The sequence below is a fragment of the Hypomesus nipponensis genome, chromosome 4 (genome assembly GCF_054491055.1).
Source record: "Hypomesus nipponensis isolate SF chromosome 4, ASM5449105v1, whole genome shotgun sequence".
NCBI classification, from domain to species: domain Eukaryota; kingdom Metazoa; phylum Chordata; class Actinopteri; order Osmeriformes; family Osmeridae; genus Hypomesus; species Hypomesus nipponensis.
Genome location: NC_140364.1, coordinates 7,910,680 through 7,928,837, shown reverse-complemented (window position 1 = coordinate 7,928,837; position 18,158 = coordinate 7,910,680). Strand labels below are relative to the sequence as shown.

The 18,158-nt window shown below is 49.3% G+C and overlaps 1 protein-coding gene across 1 annotated transcript in view; it reads right to left on the bottom strand.

Moving 5' to 3' along the window:
* gabbr2 (gamma-aminobutyric acid (GABA) B receptor, 2) overlaps window positions 1-18,158 on the bottom strand; it is a 117,911-nt gene that overhangs the window by 18,786 nt on the left and 80,967 nt on the right. Inside the window, exons 12-13 of the mRNA XM_084695924.1 lie at window positions 17,469-17,576; window positions 12,223-12,345 (exon numbers count right to left, since the gene is read on the bottom strand). Of these exons, the coding sequence (XP_084552050.1) occupies window positions 12,223-12,345; window positions 17,469-17,576 (231 nt within the window). The remainder of the gene's footprint in view (window positions 1-12,222; window positions 12,346-17,468; window positions 17,577-18,158) is intronic.

Genomic DNA, 18,158 nt, shown 5'->3' with positions numbered 1-18,158 from the left:
AATGGAGAGAGTGTGGCGTCATGTGTGGGTGTTCCATGTATACAAGCAGTAATCTGACAAGACAAACTATTGGTTAAATAATTTTCCAACACAGTACTGGCTACAGTGCATCCAAAAGTAAATCAAACTCAAATCAAAAGAGCTTTATGAATGTGTAAGGCTTTAAACCAACAGTATACCTCCAAAAACAGACTGGTTATGTTCTATGAAAGCCTGGGAAAGTGTCAAATGTGTCAAATGTCACAGCACAGTAACTGAACTATTACAGCAGAGTACCTGAACTTTTACAGCACACTAACAGCACAGTAGCAGCACTGATACAGCACAGCAACAGCACAGTTAAAGCACAGGGACATCACATAAGCCATACTGTTACAGCATGGTAGCATCACAGTAACCGCACAGTGACCGCATAGTGACAGGCCAGTGACATCAGAGTAACAGAAGTGTTCCAGCAGAGTTACGGGAATCCACGCATGAGCTACGCATGAGAACGCACCCCTATCTCTACCCGACGCCCCCTGGTGTCACCGGCTTTGTGCGTTATGCCCGTTGGTGCCCGAGCAGGGGCAGGTACGTTGGCAACGTGCCAGCTCGTCTCCACGGAGACGGGGTTTAATTGCCTGACCTTCTCATTGCCGGGCGCGCCGCCCCGCAGACAACGGGCGCTAATCAATGTCACCCGCGGCGGGCAGACGTTAACCAGCCGTGACACCTCTGCCATCCCCTCTCGTCTCTCTTTCACCATCTCTCATCCCTCCCTCCTCTTGGTGGGCACTATGCTGAGGGGAAGACATCTGTCTTATCTCCCCGTCTCTCCTTCATCTCCTCATCTCGAAAGTGAGAAGACCTGCCAGCAGGGTCGGACTGGCCGTCGGGAGAGTCGGGAGATTTCCCCGAACGGACGGTCAAACGGCCGCGGCATCATGCCAAAAAAATGCACAAAAATAACTAGATATATAATAATAATACACGGCCGTGGGCCAGTCTGCGTTTCAAAGTCCCGGCCCGTTTTTCAGTCCGAGTCCAGACCTGCCTGCCTATCTGTCTCTCTTCCTTTATTCTCTGCCACACTGTCTCCCCTCTGCCCTCTCACGGTGTGTATTCTACACAATATATCTAGTACAGGGCACAGGCAGGTGTCTGCTCAAGGTCCTGAGTGTGTCGTGTGTTCTGAGTACGGGGGACAGCTCTGTGCCAGCTAGAGGTATTTGTATGCCTTGTCTCACTTTGCTGACACGGCACTAACAGTTGGTACAAGTGGTTGCAAAAAGTTCACATCTCCTCCATTTGGGTCTGACCGTGCCCCCCAAGTGAGTGTGTGGGGAGTGTCATGTGAAAAGACCAGTGTGTGTGTGCATGGTCAACGTGTAACAGCATGTTGAATGTGAAAGTAAAGTTGAAGTGTGTGTGAAGGTGCCAGAGCCAGAGGTGTGGGAGATCAGTCATTAACCTCTCTATAATTGCCCTCCTCCCCACCCACACACTGTGTCAGTCAGAGGCCATGCTATCTCAATGGCATCTCCTTGTCCTTGAGCTAGGAAAAAACACCTCCGCAGACATTGAGCCTGACTGTGTGCTTGTGTGTGTGGCTGTACACACGCGTGTGTGTTTGAGTGCATGTGTGTACGTGTGTGTGTGTGTGTGTGACTGAAACATAATCCTGAGAATCCCTCTGAAAGAGAAGCAGGTTCAATTCAATGACCACACAATTTTCTAAAGGATCGATGCATAGCAGCCAACATGCTAGAACTCTCAACGCAACATGCTATTTTTGTCACATAACGCTCTAGCATTTGAACATAACCACAGTCGACTGCAAAACAGAACAGGTTGACCCAACTTGCACCAAAGTGGAATTGACTAGATTTTTCTGTTGTAACCACTCATCTCCATCACTCAAGACCACTGGGACGACCTAATATCACTACTTCTCCCTGAGATAACACAGCACAGGGAAGACCCCGCCCTGTGGTGTCTTTCTCACTGCAGTGTGTGTGGGATTCAAATGGGCCAAGTCATCTTAATTAAAACTTTGAAATTCTATTTTATAGACTGACAATTACACCTCCCGTCAAGGAAGGGTGTGAATGTACAGGTAAATATTGGTGTGTAGGTGTGTGTGTGTGACAGTATTCCCCTAATGAGCGATAAAGCCACAATTAACTGGCCACTTTTTGGTAGTGTGAGAAGGTTAAGGGTCTTTAACTAGACACTCATTTAACAGGAAATACACTCCACACACTAAAAGGTCTAGATCCAGCAGAAACGTTGATTGGATAAAAAGTCTCAATTGGCAGCTTTGAGTCGGTTCATCATCATCCTTTTTAAGTGAAATTGAACGGTAGACGTCAATATCATCGAGTTCATCAACACCACCAGCTTATTAGCATTGTCGCCAATATCCCCAGCATCATCCTTACTGTTCTCGTCATCATCATCGTCGTCATCATCATCGTCATCCCGGCTGCTACCTGCAGGATGGTTAGAGGAGTGTGTTTTGGGTCAGGCAGACAGAGCATGGGTCCCCAGCTGTGTGCCAGGGGTCGTCTAGGAGAGCCTAATAGAATGTTCCCTGTGCTGACGACCTGCGGGGAAGCGTCTGATGGATGTGTCTGCATGGTGATGGAGTGTGGCCCCGTTCCCAACCCCAACACAGGGAACCAGAAAGGGTGGAGCAGAGAGAGAAAGAGAGAAGGGGAGGGGTGGCAAAGAGAGAGGCTGGCGGTAGAAAAAAAGGTAGGAAGGGATTGAGAGATGGAAAAAGAGCTTCAAAGAGAGAGAGAGAGATAGCTTTTTTTCCTACGGGGGGGGGGGTGGGGGTGAAGGGTACATATAGTCTTTCATCTACAGCCTGGATACCCTGACTGAACTACACTTGATGACACAGTACCTACCTGCCAGCATCAGGCTGAAGGTTCGCTCTGCATTATTCTTCTGCACATTCTAGCGTGTCCTTTGATCCTAGCTAATGAAGTTCCAAAAATATGGACCAAAAAGTGGATTACCAGACAAATGCATTTTATAAGATAAAGGATCATGTGTGTTTGTGTGCGGCACTTCATACATTGACTCAAACTGGACAGACCTCTGCAGGTTACCGTGGGAACTCTTGACACCACTTTTCATTTGGAACGCTTCTAATTGGTCAATTGCATCACCCTCATACTCAATCAGTTGTTGCCTAGCAACTGCAGACCGTAGAAGGAGAGGCGGGAGAAGAGGTTTGGGAGGCGGTGAGAGAGAGAGGGAAGGAAAGAGAAAGGGAGGGAGGATGGGAGATCCCCAAAAAATGGTGTGCGTGAGAAAAGAAGAGAGTAACACCAAGGAGGTACATTTTACCCCCCCCCCCCCCAACCCCCTCCAACGCCTCTGTTGTTCCTCTTGGACAGATTCCTTTGAACAAGCTCAGCCATGCATAAACCGACTCATCTAATACAGGAATCTGGGGTATGTTCGGACAAAGCCCCTGGTGAGCCCCTACCTCGTCTACTGCTGCTGTGCTACACAGAGAGCTCTGTTCGTCTGGATGGGTTGTGGTCCTAGGCTACAGGTCCTGGGTCCTAAGTACAGCTATAGGACCTGATTCCTGGTTAGGTAACAGGTTCTGTGTTCAGCTAGGTTACAGGGTCTGTGTTTAGCTAGGTTACAGGGTCTGTGTTTAGCTAGGTTACAGGGTCTGTGTTTAGTTAGGATACAGGGTCTGTGTTTAGCTAGGTTACAGATCCTGGGTTTCAGTTTGGCATTAGGTGGTGGGTAAGCTACTAGCCAGGCTGTCACGGCTGGCTGCAAGGATGACCCAAAAACTGTACGGAAGGTTTATTAAAGGAGAACTGAAAACTCTGCAAAGCTCTGGCACCAAAACAGAAAACAAGCCGTAGAAGGAAACTAAAGGGATGATCCGAAAAACGTGGTCAGGAAAGGCAGGGCGAGATCGGGAAGCTCAACGTGGCTGGGGGAAAAGCCTATCGCAGGGTCTAGAACAGGTCTCAAGCATAACAAAACTCTTCGGCAAAGAAGGAAGGGAAACAGAGGGTATTTATAAGGGGTGTTATCAGTGCAAACAGCGAACAGGTGGTGAGAAGGAAAATAGAAAGAACACTGCGATGACACACAGTGACCACTAGGTCACCCCTCAAACCCTGACACAGGCCAGGCTGACGCTGGCCTAGAAACAGCAGTGTCCCTGGTGCGCATTGTGACACACTTCGAGAGGCTTCTGAGGATAGCTCCTGTTGTTTCCTGCATGGATGAAATCACGCTCAGACACGCTAGTGAAAGCCTTTCCCTAACAGGCTGGGGTGATGAGCCAAGGCGATGAGCTATGAACATGTCCACTGTATCGCTGAAAGCAACCCCGTTTGTTACGAGTCAGACGTTTTTATAGTGGCCATTCAGAAAACCGATGGTCTATTTGTGTTTTTATTTTAGGCAACGCTATGTAATTCTCTCTATGACAAGCATGGAAAACCTACATAGAAGTACTAGTCCCATTGTCTCATGGGACTCTGTTAACAAGGTCTCCGATCCATCTTTTCTTCAGCCCTCCATCACTCCCTCCATCTCCGTTTCGACACGCGAGATCAATCTATAGATATACATTCTATTGTCTCTTTCCTCTGCTCTGCTGTGCTCTTCCCTCCCTCTCTCTAAATGGGAAGAGTACAGACCTACAGATAAAGACTCTCTTTCATTCTCCTTTCTCCTCTCCTCTTCTCCCTCGCTCCCCTTCGTTTAAGTTGATGAAAGGATCTAGGTGGGTGGTGGTTATCCTTTAACGACACAACGTCTGGAAGCTGCTATTGATCATGGAGAGAGAGAGAGAGCGAGAGATAGAGAGAGAGGGAAAGGGAGAAAGAGAGAGGGAGGGAGGGAGAGGGAAAGAGAGCGACAGAGACAGAGAGCTCTATGGAGAGCGAGGGGATGGAGAGAGATAGACCTGGGGAGAGAGAGTAGAGAGAGACAGAGGGATTTACGTAAAAGAGAAAGAGAGAGATCTGCAACCATTTGTGATCACAGAAGATCTGTCCCCAATAATGTCTGGTATGATGCCTGTATGGTGCTGACTCGGGTATCCCCACTGACCTCATACAGACAGTCACAGAGGGTACAGCTGGCGGCCGATTCAGACCGTAAACTCAGATTAAAATTCAGATTCAGACCGTATAGCAAGCGACATTTGTTCGCCTACCAAACCTTTCCGTTCGGCTGATGCAGTGTGAAGTCATATCAAACGGAAAATTTCAAAAGGTTCGTTTTTGCTCTTCAGCCCTGAGCAGCAGGGAGAGCAGGAGCCAGATGTGAGCCGTCAGGCTGTCAACTCTGTCCACAGCCTCGCTGCTCTGTCCACAGCCTCGCTGCTCTGTCCACAGCCTCGGCTGCTCTGTCCACAGCCTCGCTGCTCTGTCCACAGCCTCGGCTGGTCTGTCCACAGCCTCGGCTGGTCTGTCCACAGCCTCAGCTGGTCTGTCCACAGCCTCGCTGCTCTGTCCACAGCCTCGCTGCTCTGTCCACAGCCTCGCTGCTCTGTCCACAGCCTCAGCTGGTCTGTCCATAGCCTCGCTGCTCTGTCCACAGCCTCGCTGCTCTGTCCACAGCCTCGGCTGGTCTGTCCATAGCCTCGCTGCTCTGTCCACAGCCTCGCTGCTCTGTCCACAGCCTCGGCTGGTCTGTCCACAGCCTCGCTGCTCTGTCCACAGCCTCGCTGCTCTGTCCACAGCCTCGCTGCTCTGTCCACAGCCTCAGCTGGTCTGTCCACAGCCTCGCTGCTCTGTCCACAGCCTCAGCTGGTCTGTCCACAGCCTCGCTGCTCTGTGCACACACTGGAGTCTCCATGTCCTTCACATGGCATTGACAGCTACACACAACAGCCCGCCTCTGCAGAGAAGACCTGGGAGAATATTGAATGGGAGTGAGGATCTTTGCAGGTGTGTGCGTGTGTGTGTGTGTGCGTCTGTGCTGGTGGGGGGGGGGGGGGGGGGGGTGGCACGTGTGCAGGCCCACGTGATTGTGTGCGTTTGCTCAGATGTGTGTCACTGTGTCTGTGTGTATGCAAAAGCATATGCCTGCCTGTACTTGCTGTTGTGTGTGGTGCCACCCCTGGCTATCCCTGACATGTCTCACATCAGCAGTGGGCACGTAGTCCAGCCACCAATGTCATTTGTCACTGACAGCTGGTCCTCTTCTCCCCCCTGAACACACACACACACACACGCACAACCATACCTCCCCCTCTACTCATTCTGTGGGAAGTGCACCTATCTACATGTCCCCCGCATCCCTCGGTTAGAGCGAGGTAGAAGAGAAACAGAGAAAGAGCAGGAGGAAGACAGGGAGAGCAGAGATGGGGGAAAACAAATCAGTGAGAGAGAGGGGGGGGGGAGAGAGAGAGGGAAAGGAGAGAGAGAGGGGGGAAAGGAGAGAAAGAACGGAGAGAGAGAGAGCGGGGGGGTGAAAGGAGAGAGGGGGAAAGGAGAGAGAGAGAAGAGAGAGAGAGAGAGAGAGAGAGAGAGAGAGAGAGAGAGAGAGAGAGAGAGAGAGAGAGAGAGAGAGAGAGAGAGAGAGAGGGGAAAGGAGAGAGAGAGGCAAAGGAAAGAGGGAGAAAGGAGAGAGGGAGTAGACAACAACATTTGGAGAGGGATGAGAAATAAGGAAAAATAGGAGAGCTCCCTAGAGCGAGTCAGGGAGTTCCTATACTGTCTGGAAGAGTGTGTTTCTATACTGTCTGGAAGAGTGTGTTTCTATACTGTCTGGAAGAGTGTGTTTCTATACTGTCTGGAAGAGTGTGTTTCTATACTGTCTGGAAGAGTGTGTTTCTATACTGTCTGGAAGAGTGTGTTTCTATACTGTCTGGAAGAGTGTGTTTCTATACTGTCTGGAAGAGTGTGTTTCTATACTGTCTGGAAGAGTATGTTTCTATACTGTCTGGAAGAGTGTGTTTCTTTGCTGTCTGGAAGAGTGTGTTTCTATACTGTCTGGAAGAGTGTGTTTCTATACTGTCTGGAAGAGTGTGTTTCTATACTGTCTGGAAGAGTGTGTTTCTTTGCTGTCTGGAAGAGTGTGTTTCTATTCTGTATGGAAGAGTGTGTTTCTATACTGTCTGGAAAATTATGTTTCTATTTTGTATGGAAGAGTGTGTTTCTACATTATCTAGTAGGGTGTGTTTTTATACTGTCCGGAAAGGTTTTCCAGAGATAACCAGGTTGCACATGTGCAAGACCCAATTTCTCCTCACGTTGTGTTGGACCCAGTCTCAGAAAGAGCATTTGCACATCAAAAGCTTTGAATGAGTCATAGCCTGTCTGCCTTCCTTGTGTGCATGTCTTACTGTCTGCCTGCCTGCCTGTCAATGGGTTGACTGTGGAGGTGCCGTGAAGTTTAGGGAGAATGCCTGTACTGTCAAAGCAGCCATGACAACCCTTCATTCCGGTACTCCCCCCCCCTATCTCTCTCTCTCACAGATGGGGGTTGGCAGGGGGCAGACAGGGAAAGATACGATTTGTGTATGTCTACAAATTCCATGTTCCAAGTGCGTGTCTGAATTTGCGTGTCTATCTGAGAGCATGTATGTGTATGTGTGTGTGTGTGTGCACACATGGTATGTGGTGTGTTGAACGTGTGTGTCATTGCATGTATCATGGGTGTTGGCAGTGGGAGCCAAAGCCCCATTTTCTCTATTTTGGTCTCCTGGATCAACGTTCCTGCTCTCTGTTCGTTATGGGGTGTCAGGAACCATGGCCGTTGCCATGGCGATGCCACACTGCAATATTCTTTTGCAGCCCGCCTGCCTGCTGTCGGTTGCTTGCAGCAGCAGCAGCATTAGAACGAAAGGGGGAGAGATAGAGAGACAGAGACACAGAGAGAGAGAGAGAGAGAGAGAGAGAGAGAGAGAGAGAGAGAGAGAGAGAGATAGGGGAGGGAGGAGAGGAGACTGTGGAGAAAAGAGATGAGGAGGAGGGAGGGGAGCAGAGGAGAAAGGAAAAGAGGTGAGGCAAGGGAGGAGAGGTGAGAAATGAGAGAAAAGCAGAGAAAATAGAGAGGGTATGCAGCAGGACCCACCAGAATGCTAATCAGCCTCTTGACAGTTTGTCCTTCATCACACCAGAGACAATGGCCAGGCCATAGGAAAAGGCTTCAGCGCACATATATGCACAGTGCATAGGCACACACACACACACACACACATACAAACACACCCAACCACACAAAGTATAGACAAACACACAGCCAGTCAACAAGCCAGCCAGCCAACCAGCCAGCCAGCCAGCCAACCAACCGGCCATCCCAACCTTTAAGAATCATTCAATAATTCAACAGAACCCAGCTCTTTCACCGTTGCCCCAATGCTGTCTCCCATTAGTCTCAAGATGTACAGTACAGAGACTGTCAGGGGCATTTATAGTAGCCAGCCAGGGGCTTGTCCAGGGTCTTGGCCCGAGTCCAGAGAGAGAGAGAACTGACGTGGATCAGTAGAACAGCCCTTTGCTCCGAGCAGCGAGACACTGAGGTCAGGACGTTTTCCAATTAGAATCTGCATGTGGGGCAAGTGTGTTTTTCCTCTGCGATGCGGGCTCTTATTGAATTTAGTCTACAAGGGCAAGTTTCAAGTGGGGTCTGAAGTGTGAGATGGCTTGATGTAAAGGGGCGGGGGGGTTAGGAGATAGTGCCAAGGTCACAGTCATAACAGGAGTGGGTGTCCTTCATCTGCATATCCTAATTAAAAACCAGCACCTTGGAGACGAGACATAAAATGGCACTCGGAGGCCACCCCCCCCCAGCTCCTTTAAAGAACCAGCTTTGAAACTATCTCACCCTCTAATCTCCAGACCCTTCCCTCACTCACTAAAGGGGCGCTAAGATGTGGCCAAATCGGCCTCTTTTATGTTCTGCTGGTTACCACAGACTAACTCATAACTTTATCCTCCCTCTCCTGCTTTAAGGCAGCCAAAGGCCAGTGGTGGTGGTGGTGGTGGTGTGGGGGGCGGGGGGGGGGGGGGGGGTGGGTGGTGGTGGTGTGTGGTGGTGGTGGTGTGGGGGGTGGAGGATCACCAGTTGCACTGTGGTGGGTACTGACTTAACGCCTGCCCCTGTGGGTTAAATCTCATCAGCGCTGTTCATGTCAACAAACATACGCTCATGGTCAGGAACGTCCCAAACATGAACATATGTGCCATGTCATCCGTCTCCTGCATGTAGAAATGTCCCTTCTGACTCTGAAAGTCAACAGCCAACACCTCTTGGGTGACGATCAAAGCAACAAACCCTCCATCACGCCAGACTCAACACACCAGTGACAGTTCAATATGGCCATGTTGTCATACTGTGTGCCCTTGGGTACACCTATTGACTGAGCTCTGCGCCACTCCAAGGTCAATGCTTCCTGAGTATCCCTTGTTAGGCAAGGAGAAGAATAGAGGGAAGAGTGAGAGACAGAGAGAGAGAAAGAGGGAGAGAGAGAGAGACAGGGATGATGGAGAGAGAGGAGTCGAGAGGAGAGGGGATGTTACAGATATTAGAGAGTGCAAGTTGAGAGAGAGAGAAAGAGAGAGATAGAGAGAGGCACAGGGGAGGAAGGAAGGGGTGGGGCCAAGGGAAAAAGCATGGAGAGTTAATGGTCCTTCTCCTCTCCACCAATCAATCATTTCTAATCTCTCCACGCGCAAGCGTGGCCCTCCAGAGGAAGGTCTGCAGTGATCCCATCTCTCCCTCGCCACCGCCACTACCCGACGCTGTCGCCACGCCAACCAGCCAGCTGAGACGCTCTTTCGTCCCACAGCTCTCCGTCTCTGTCTCTTTCTTTTCCTACATCTTTCTCTCTCTCCCCTCTAACACACTGTCGTTTTTCCCCCTCACTCCCTCTCTCCCTCACTCCCTCTCTCCCTCACTCCCTCTCTCCCTCACTCCCTCTCTCCCTCACTCCCTCTCTCCCTCACTCCCTCTCTCCCTCACTCCCTCTCTCCGCATCCCCGTTGAGGCTTTTCATGTCTTTCTAATTCTGTGTATATCTCAACAATCTATCTAGAACTTCTCTATATAAATACTACACTCAGTATGCATCTCTGCATCTGCCCTCCCTCCCTCCCTCCCTCCCTCCCTCCCTCCCTCCCTCCCTCCCTCCCTCCCTCCCTCCCTCCCTCCCTCCCTCCCTCCCTCCCTCCCTCCCTCCCTCCCTCCCTCCCTCCCTCCCTCCCTCCCTCCCTCCCTCCCTCCCTCCCTCCCTCCCTCCCTCCTGTCTCTTTCTATCCCACCCTCCCCTCCATCTTTCTCTCAGGCTATCTCCAGCTTTTTCTCCACTCGCAGTGGCTGCTATTAGCACACAAACACACGTGCCCAAAGACCCAGAGGCTGACAACAGCCGAGGTCTTGTTCCCAAAGGCTGGCTCCCCTCCAGTCCCATACCCAGGAGAGGGTGCTGGTGCTGGGCATGAGAGCCTGGGCTGCCTGGGGCCTCCTGGGGTTTCCTGTGGATCCTCCGGCCCCAGCCCAGACATGTAGGCTCCTACTCTTGAATAAGCTAATACGTTCACGCTCCCTCAGCTTGAAGGCTTAAGAGTGTGAGAGGACTCCGTGGACCAGCTGTGCTCGCCGACAACATTCACAAAATGCATATGTTAGCGAGTTTTCACAACACCCGCAAGACATGTAGGCAGTTATCTTCCTCATGAATAGGAGCTTTGTTTTAAACAGTGCAAATTGAGAGCGTACACCCTCGTCCTATCCTGTGTGGACCAGCCATCAATGTTGTAAAGAACTCTTTAAGGATTGAGTGCTAAGAAAATGTCCTTTTCCTGACAGGAAGAAAGAGATAGACTCGCCGCCGTAGAGCATTCCCTGCTTTGCGGTTCCAGTTAAGCACTACTTATCATTTCAGAGGCATCCCCTCTAATTGGAGTCACAGAGAAGTCAAAACTGGGAAAGAATGTCAGCCATCCCTCCTCCGTGCCTGGCGTCGTTCTTCCCCCGCAGGAGCAAACAAGCAAGCAAACAAACGGCAAAAAAACTGGCAACTTCACAGGGGTCAAAAGCATCAAAGCACCCACTGAAGAAAACGAACAGTCAGGGACCAGGCTTTCATCAAAGCTACCCTGGTAACCTCCCGGTAGCCTCTAGTGATTGGACGGAGCCACTGGGGTACTCGTCCAATTGCGTTGGCGTTTAGGGGTGTTGGCCTATCAAAAACCTGGGCAAGTGGTGTTGAGGGTTCGATGGCCTATATCAGGGTGTCTGGAGGAACTGAAAGGAAGTCTCATTAGGAGGAAATATACACTTAGCAGAGCACCCCGATTAGTCTGATGGCTTTGTAGCTGCCTTCAAAGGAGATCAGTTGAAAATCGTTTTTTTTTGTGCAAGAATTTGATTTTCTGAGACAGTTTAATAGTAAGTTAGTAGTAAGTTTGTTTATGCAGTGTACCTTGTGGGTGAGTGTGTACTGTCAGATGAATTCCTGAATATGAAACCACCCAAGCATATTTGGTTATTTTGTACATACTATGGAGTAGGTTGTATTTATAACCATAAGTAGACAGTATTTTCACACTCTAAAAAGTCATTCTTAAGGACACATAAACAGACTATTAGTCATCAGCTCTCGATGTTGAACTGCCATAATGAGAGAAAGGTGGAAGGATGTGACTATAAAGTCATTATAAAGACCCCAGGAAATAATCCCACCAAGGCTTAGTCTACCTCTGATAATCCCACCAGTCTGCCTTTAAACCTATCCCGCTGGCTGGCCAATCCTGGCAAGGCAAAGACTGTTCTCCACTAATACTGGCAAAGCTAGATGGTCCTCAACCAATCCTGACAAGATCAGATCACTCACCCTGGCCAATCATGCTCAGGCTCAGGTCATTACTGATCTAGACACCTCCTCCTCTCCCAGCAGAATGGGCAGACTGAGCCAAGTGTTTCGCTTTCCAACAGGCCTTGCCAATGCCCCAGCTGGCAAGAAGGGGGGCACAGAAGGTGGCAGTGGCTCATATCCTGACCCAAAAATAACAACCACAGCAAAGACTCTGGTGCCACAGCCCCCGGCAGACATGTTGTCGTGTGGCCACAGTCATTTGAAGAAAAACTGTGTGAAAGGGACTGGAATAGAAACCCTCTTGACCCTATAAACAACCTCAAATCGGGCCTGATTATTTCATGGAACGATCAGGCCAGAGAAAACTCTGGTCTTCCGGTTGCTTAAAAGTGGTGCAAGGATTGGAGCCGGGTCCTTACCTCAAGGCTGTACTCCTCCACTGTTCGCTTGAGTGGGTCAACTATTTGCCAGCAGATAAGTATGCACAAGTCAATGAGCAACATGCCTCCAACGATGATCAGCAGCTTCTGATCCTTGATGATCTGCAGGAACAAAAAGAGAGGTTAGAAAGTGGTGAGGAAGGTGAACAAAGTCCGATAGAGGAAGGGATAAGGGAGATGGTAGACATTGGGAGACAAAGGATGGAATTTCTAAGTATGCAGGGTGGAATGTGGGTTTGAGACCACGTATGCCCGGAACCAATGATCTCTATTAGCGTTCTAAAAGACAGCGTTCTGTTGCGGTTGAGACGTTGATCACAAAGGCAACTGGCCACCTAATTGCATACACACCAAACAAAAATAAACCACAACTGCATTGCTGAGAAGCACCTTCTGTCCCTGCTATCGAGCACCTGACTGTAAAACTGGTGAACCAAACCGTTAGGGTTCCAATCAATTTGGACCCACATCCCGGCTGAGCCACCACAAACGGCTGTGGCGGGTCAAACCTCGGTACGCCCAGCAAGCAGCTCTCAAGCCAGACCCTCTTTTGTGGTGGGCTGACACCCAGAGGAGATGAAAGGTGTGTCCTTCCGTCTGATCTTTATTTAAAGCAGCGTTTGACCTGTCCGGTGTTGACATCAAAGGAAAGGTCAGTCGCACCCACATGGAGGCTGATGCGACGTTCGGAGAAACGGTGTTAAATGAAACACAGTGGTCGTCTCTCTGTCACTGGATCTCCCTCAGGTGTGCCTCTTGGGTGGGTGGGGGAGGGGGGTCTTGAGTTTTTGATCTGTGGTCTTTTAGAAGGCTTTGATTGGGGCCCATTCTGGGAGAAAGGAAGCACCGCAGTGGGGAGACTGTACTGTGAGAACAGATGAGACGGAGAATGGAAGAACTCCTGTTCTATACGGGGTTAAAACATCTACTAACACCAGGTACTCTTCCTCAGCCCTAGACATGCTCGGACGTTCCTTATGAAACGGAGGAGGTCGGGTGGGAGGTGGATTTGTTTCAGCATTCTCTACTGTGCAGTAGATGAAACGCATCACGTGCTTTGCAAACATCAACAATGATGGGAGCTAGGATTTTAATGAGGACAGCATTTGGTCGCGAACACGCAGACTGAAGAACAGTTTCTATCCAAGGGCCATCAAGCTTCTGAATGGACATGGATATGGACATTGATTCACTTCATACTAGTCACTTTACACACTGTCACTTTCAGCTACTGGTTGCACGATCAGTAATATTGCACTATTGTACTTCACTGTACTTCACTTAGTTTAGAATAGGTTTATAGGGTTAGCAATTAGTTATTATGTGTATTTAGGGTTTAGTATATTGTATTTTTACATGTATCTGTATATTTAGGAGGTTTACTTATTTAAGCTTAGCATAGATGTAATTTATGTTCTGTGTACTTATATGTTATGTTATTCTAGCTAGCATGTTGTGCTAGCTAGCTATTTAAGCAGCCCCACTCTTTACAGGTTAAGACAAAGGCATGCAAATGTATCATGGCTCCTTGCGTAGACCTGGTATACGTGTGTGCGTACGTGTTTGAGTGTGTGCATGTGTGTGCCTTTTGAACCCTGTAAGCTTGACCACATGATTCACCCAACACAGATAAGGCCAGACATCTGTTATGGCCTCTCCAGTAAGAAAGAGTGGTCAGCCCAGGTCACCTGGTTTACATATGCCTCATGTTACTCAAAGTTCAGATTTGAGGGTAGGCCTCTCTCTACACACAAGGAACGCTGAACACAGAATCATTCATCAATTTTTCCAACAGAGACATGACTACACTAAGCATTCCCAGTCATTCAGACGGTCACATCTCGATCTACGGCTCTGAACAGCACATCCTATCTAGACATGCCGTCCACAATTCCATGTGTGTCTGGAATGTCATGTCCAGCATCCAGAGTGCCTGCCATGCCTCAGGGCTGGTCATCGCTCTGCTGTCATGATTGCATTTTAAATGCTTCGGCCTAGCCTAGCGGCAGGATGAGTGCATGCAAGAGCTGATCCATGGTTAGAACCAACCATGCACTCTGTCCTGGGTGAACTGACATCCGCGTGCTGCGTGAAATATGTGGCAGAGGGAAGACACGGTATAGTATTGTATGCTCTCAGGGCTGGACTCCATACAAGCTAGTTTTGGTGGAGTGCCGCTTTGGTGCGTGGGCTACTGTGTGTGGTGTGTGTTTGAACTTAACGGTGAATTTAGGTTTGTTATATGTCGGCGTGTTTTTTTCCTTTGGGTGTTTTGTATCTCCGTGTGTGTGTGTGTGTGCTCTTTGTGTTCCTGTCCAGGGTCATGTCTCACTCAAATCCAACCTGAGTTGGCTCTGGAGTATATCTCAGGAACAGACAAGTTGTGTGTGTGTGTGTGTGTGTGTGTGTGGAGAAGCAGGTGACAGACAGGCCCAAGTGCTTGGCCAGCGCTGAGGCCTGCTCTCACGGAGTGAAGGACTGCTGGGCTCACCTCTCTGAGCGGAACCTTATTGAGCGGCTCCTCTGATTTACAGCCCGCTGTCTGTTGTCTCTGCGTGTGTCAGTGTGTGTCTGTGTGTGTCTGTTTGTGTGCGTGGGTGGGGGGGGGATGATTACATGAAATTGTGTGTGCGCGTGTATTTGTGTATGTTTGAGTGTGTGTGTGTGTTTGTGTGTGTTCTAGGACCTCTACTTGATGAAGAGATTGCAAACAATGCCCCCCCTCTTCTCCCCTGCTCTCCCCTGGTACAGACCACAAGACTGACAGCAGCTATCTCTCTAAACCAGCCCAAGCACCTGCACTCAATCAGTGTGGAGGAGGTTACATGAGATGGAGAAGGAGAGGGAGAGGGAGAGGGAGAGGGAGAGAGAGAGAGAGACAGAGAGAGAGAGACAGAGAGAGAGAGAGAGAGAGAGAGAGAGAGAGAGAGAGAGAGAGAGAGAGAGAGAGAGAGAGATAGATAGAGAGAGAGAGAGAGAGAGAGAGAGAGAGAGAGAGAGAGAGAGAGAGAGAGAGAGAGAGAGAGAGAGAGAGAGAGAGAGAGAGAGAGAGAGAGAGAGAGAGGGGGGGGGGATAACTGCGAGAGCTTCTGAACCAGCTGAGAATCCATCTTGAGGATTTAAGATGTGGGCTTAGTCTTGCTCCTGAGGAAACATTTGTTTTGACCTGCTTCCATGGAGTGGAGAGTGAAGGTGAATGTGTGTGTGTGTATGTGTGTATCATGAGGAGCGTATTAGTATTCTTTATTAATATAAAATAAGGTTCAACAAAAATGCCCTAGAAAAATTAAACTTGTTAATGGTTTCAGCTGCAGCCAGAATACATACTACCTACAACCAAAGTGTCAGTGGAAGATGACCCTGCCTGTTCTGCTAGCATACGCTGCATGTCAGTCTCCCTCCCTCCTCCCTCCCATCCTTTCTTTCTCCCTCCCTCTTTTGGACAGCTATCCTACACCTCTTTACTACTATCCCCCCTCGTTCTATCTCTCCCTTTCCGTCCTTTACACGTCCACATTCTCTTTCTTAACCCCCCTCACCTCCCTCCCACCAATAATCCCCCTCTCCTCTCCTCCCTCCCTGACTCCCTCCTTCTCTCTAAGACAATGGTAATAGCTCTCCCAAGCATCCTCCTGTAGCCATCAGCCTACACATTCTGACAGGGAGAGAGTCTATAAATATGATAGGGCCAACTTCAAACACACACACACACACACACACACAGATGGGGTTGGCAACACTTTACATAACCTCAGAGTCTCTGGTGCGCTTACAGGGTGGTGATGTTTCAAGCTCTTTAGATGTCTGCTTAGGATCTCTTCCAGCACATATTAAGCTGTCACTGGAAACAGGTCACTAAGCATCATGTCTATGAGTGTGTGTATGTGTCTGAGTGTATACACGCACACACACGCACACACACGCACGCACTCAGACGCTGATGCACAAAAAACATCCCAAAAGAGTATCACCAAAAATATTGGGTGTGAGTGGACGTACTGTACACAACCATACACACACACACACACGCACACACACAACAAACAACACTTTCTAACACATTTGTTTACAGCAGAGGGAGTTGTTTAGACAACATGCTAACCATGTGCTACTTCACTTGTGTATCTCCTCACTTAAAGCACTGTCACTTCTGCAGTCAGCGCATGTATTGTTTCAGTATCACCAGTCGAATGTGACACACTTCAACATGACGCCAAGGGACAATGACAGTGTGACAAAATAACTTACCGCTTCTGATTTGCACAATGCAATCAGACGCAAGTTTAGCTGTTCCTTAAGACACCTCAGTTTCACATGAACTGGATTTGAGAACCATGATCATCCATCAATCCAGCCCTTGATTGGGTCCGCGAGAGGGTTCAAAGGTCAGACAGATGGTACACACAGACACCCCCCCATCCCCGACTCCTGTCTCCCCCTCTTCTTTTCTCTCTGGTGGCTGTGGAGTGAGACGTGAGCTAACTCAGTGAAATAAGGGCCTCCATCTCTGCTGTTTAAAACCAGCCAAGATTACACTCCCATATGAGCTCCATAATGGCCAATTATGGCGCTAGCTCGTTGTGTTCCGCTCCACTGCTGCCCAGGCCTCTGCAGACCAGGCTGGATATCTGGCTGTTACCACACACTAACAAACTCCTGTACACACACAAACACACCCTGTACACACACCAACATGTACTAACAGGGGGTGCTTGTTCCCCCAACAACACTCACTAGCACAGCCTTGTACATGCAACACACCCTAACACACCCACACACGCTAACAAACCCTAACACACGCTAACACACCCTAACACACCCACACACCCTAACACACCCACACACCCTAACACACCCACACACCCTAACACACCCTAACACACCCACACACCCTAACACACCCACACACCCTAACACACCCTAACAAACCCACACACCCTAACACACCCTAACACACCCACACACCCACACACCCTAACACATCCACACACGCTAACACACCCTAACACACCCACACACCCTAACACATCCACACATGCTAACACACCCACACACCCTAACACACCCCTGTGCACACAACATTAACACACCCCTGGACACTCCAACACACACAAAACCAAGCTATTGTGTTTCAGGCAGCTGCTGACCAATGTGCTGATCTTTGGAGGGTGTGTGTTTGTGTGTGTGTGTGTGTATGTGTGCCGGGTGTCCTGCAAAACACTTACTTTCTTCTTCATCTTAACGTTCTTGAAGATGGCGTGCACCCTCCAAGTCTTGGCAAACATCGCGCCGAAAGCAGTGGTGTAGCCCACAATAAGGATCCATGTCCGCACCTGGCAGATGAAAACATTTGTTCTTTTTATCCGTTTTTTCCCCCCCTAAGTGTTTTTCCAGCTGCACAGGTGAGACAATTACGAGCGGCTACCCAAGTTTTTGAATCATACTATTTGCATTATCCATTTTCTTGGCAGAGTAGTTCATCGACTATTATTTTCGACGCTCTAGAAATAGCCTTAATTCTGTGGAGTTCATTGTGCTGCTTGGAACAAAGCTGCCTGGCTGTCCTTGAAAGGAGAAAGAAAACGTAATGACAATGCATTGGAAGAAAAGTGGATGCAGGGTCTGTCTCAGTTTCAATAGGGGACGTGGTGGGTGTGGCTGATCTAATGACAGTGAGTTTGAAATAGAGGGGGTGTAGTTTAGACTTCATATGAAGTTTTTGTATAATTTCAGGATCGTCTTTGCTATGTGGAGGAACTTGCCCTGGTGGAGCAGTGTTTAGGCCACAGGTGGTGCTCTGGGTAATCCAGTGTTTACTGTAGAATCTAGGGAGGGGGGTGGCGGGAGGTATAAGGGGGAGGGGGGAGCAGCCTGTTGAAAACTTCAAGCCTCCACTCTCGCTTTACATGCTTCCG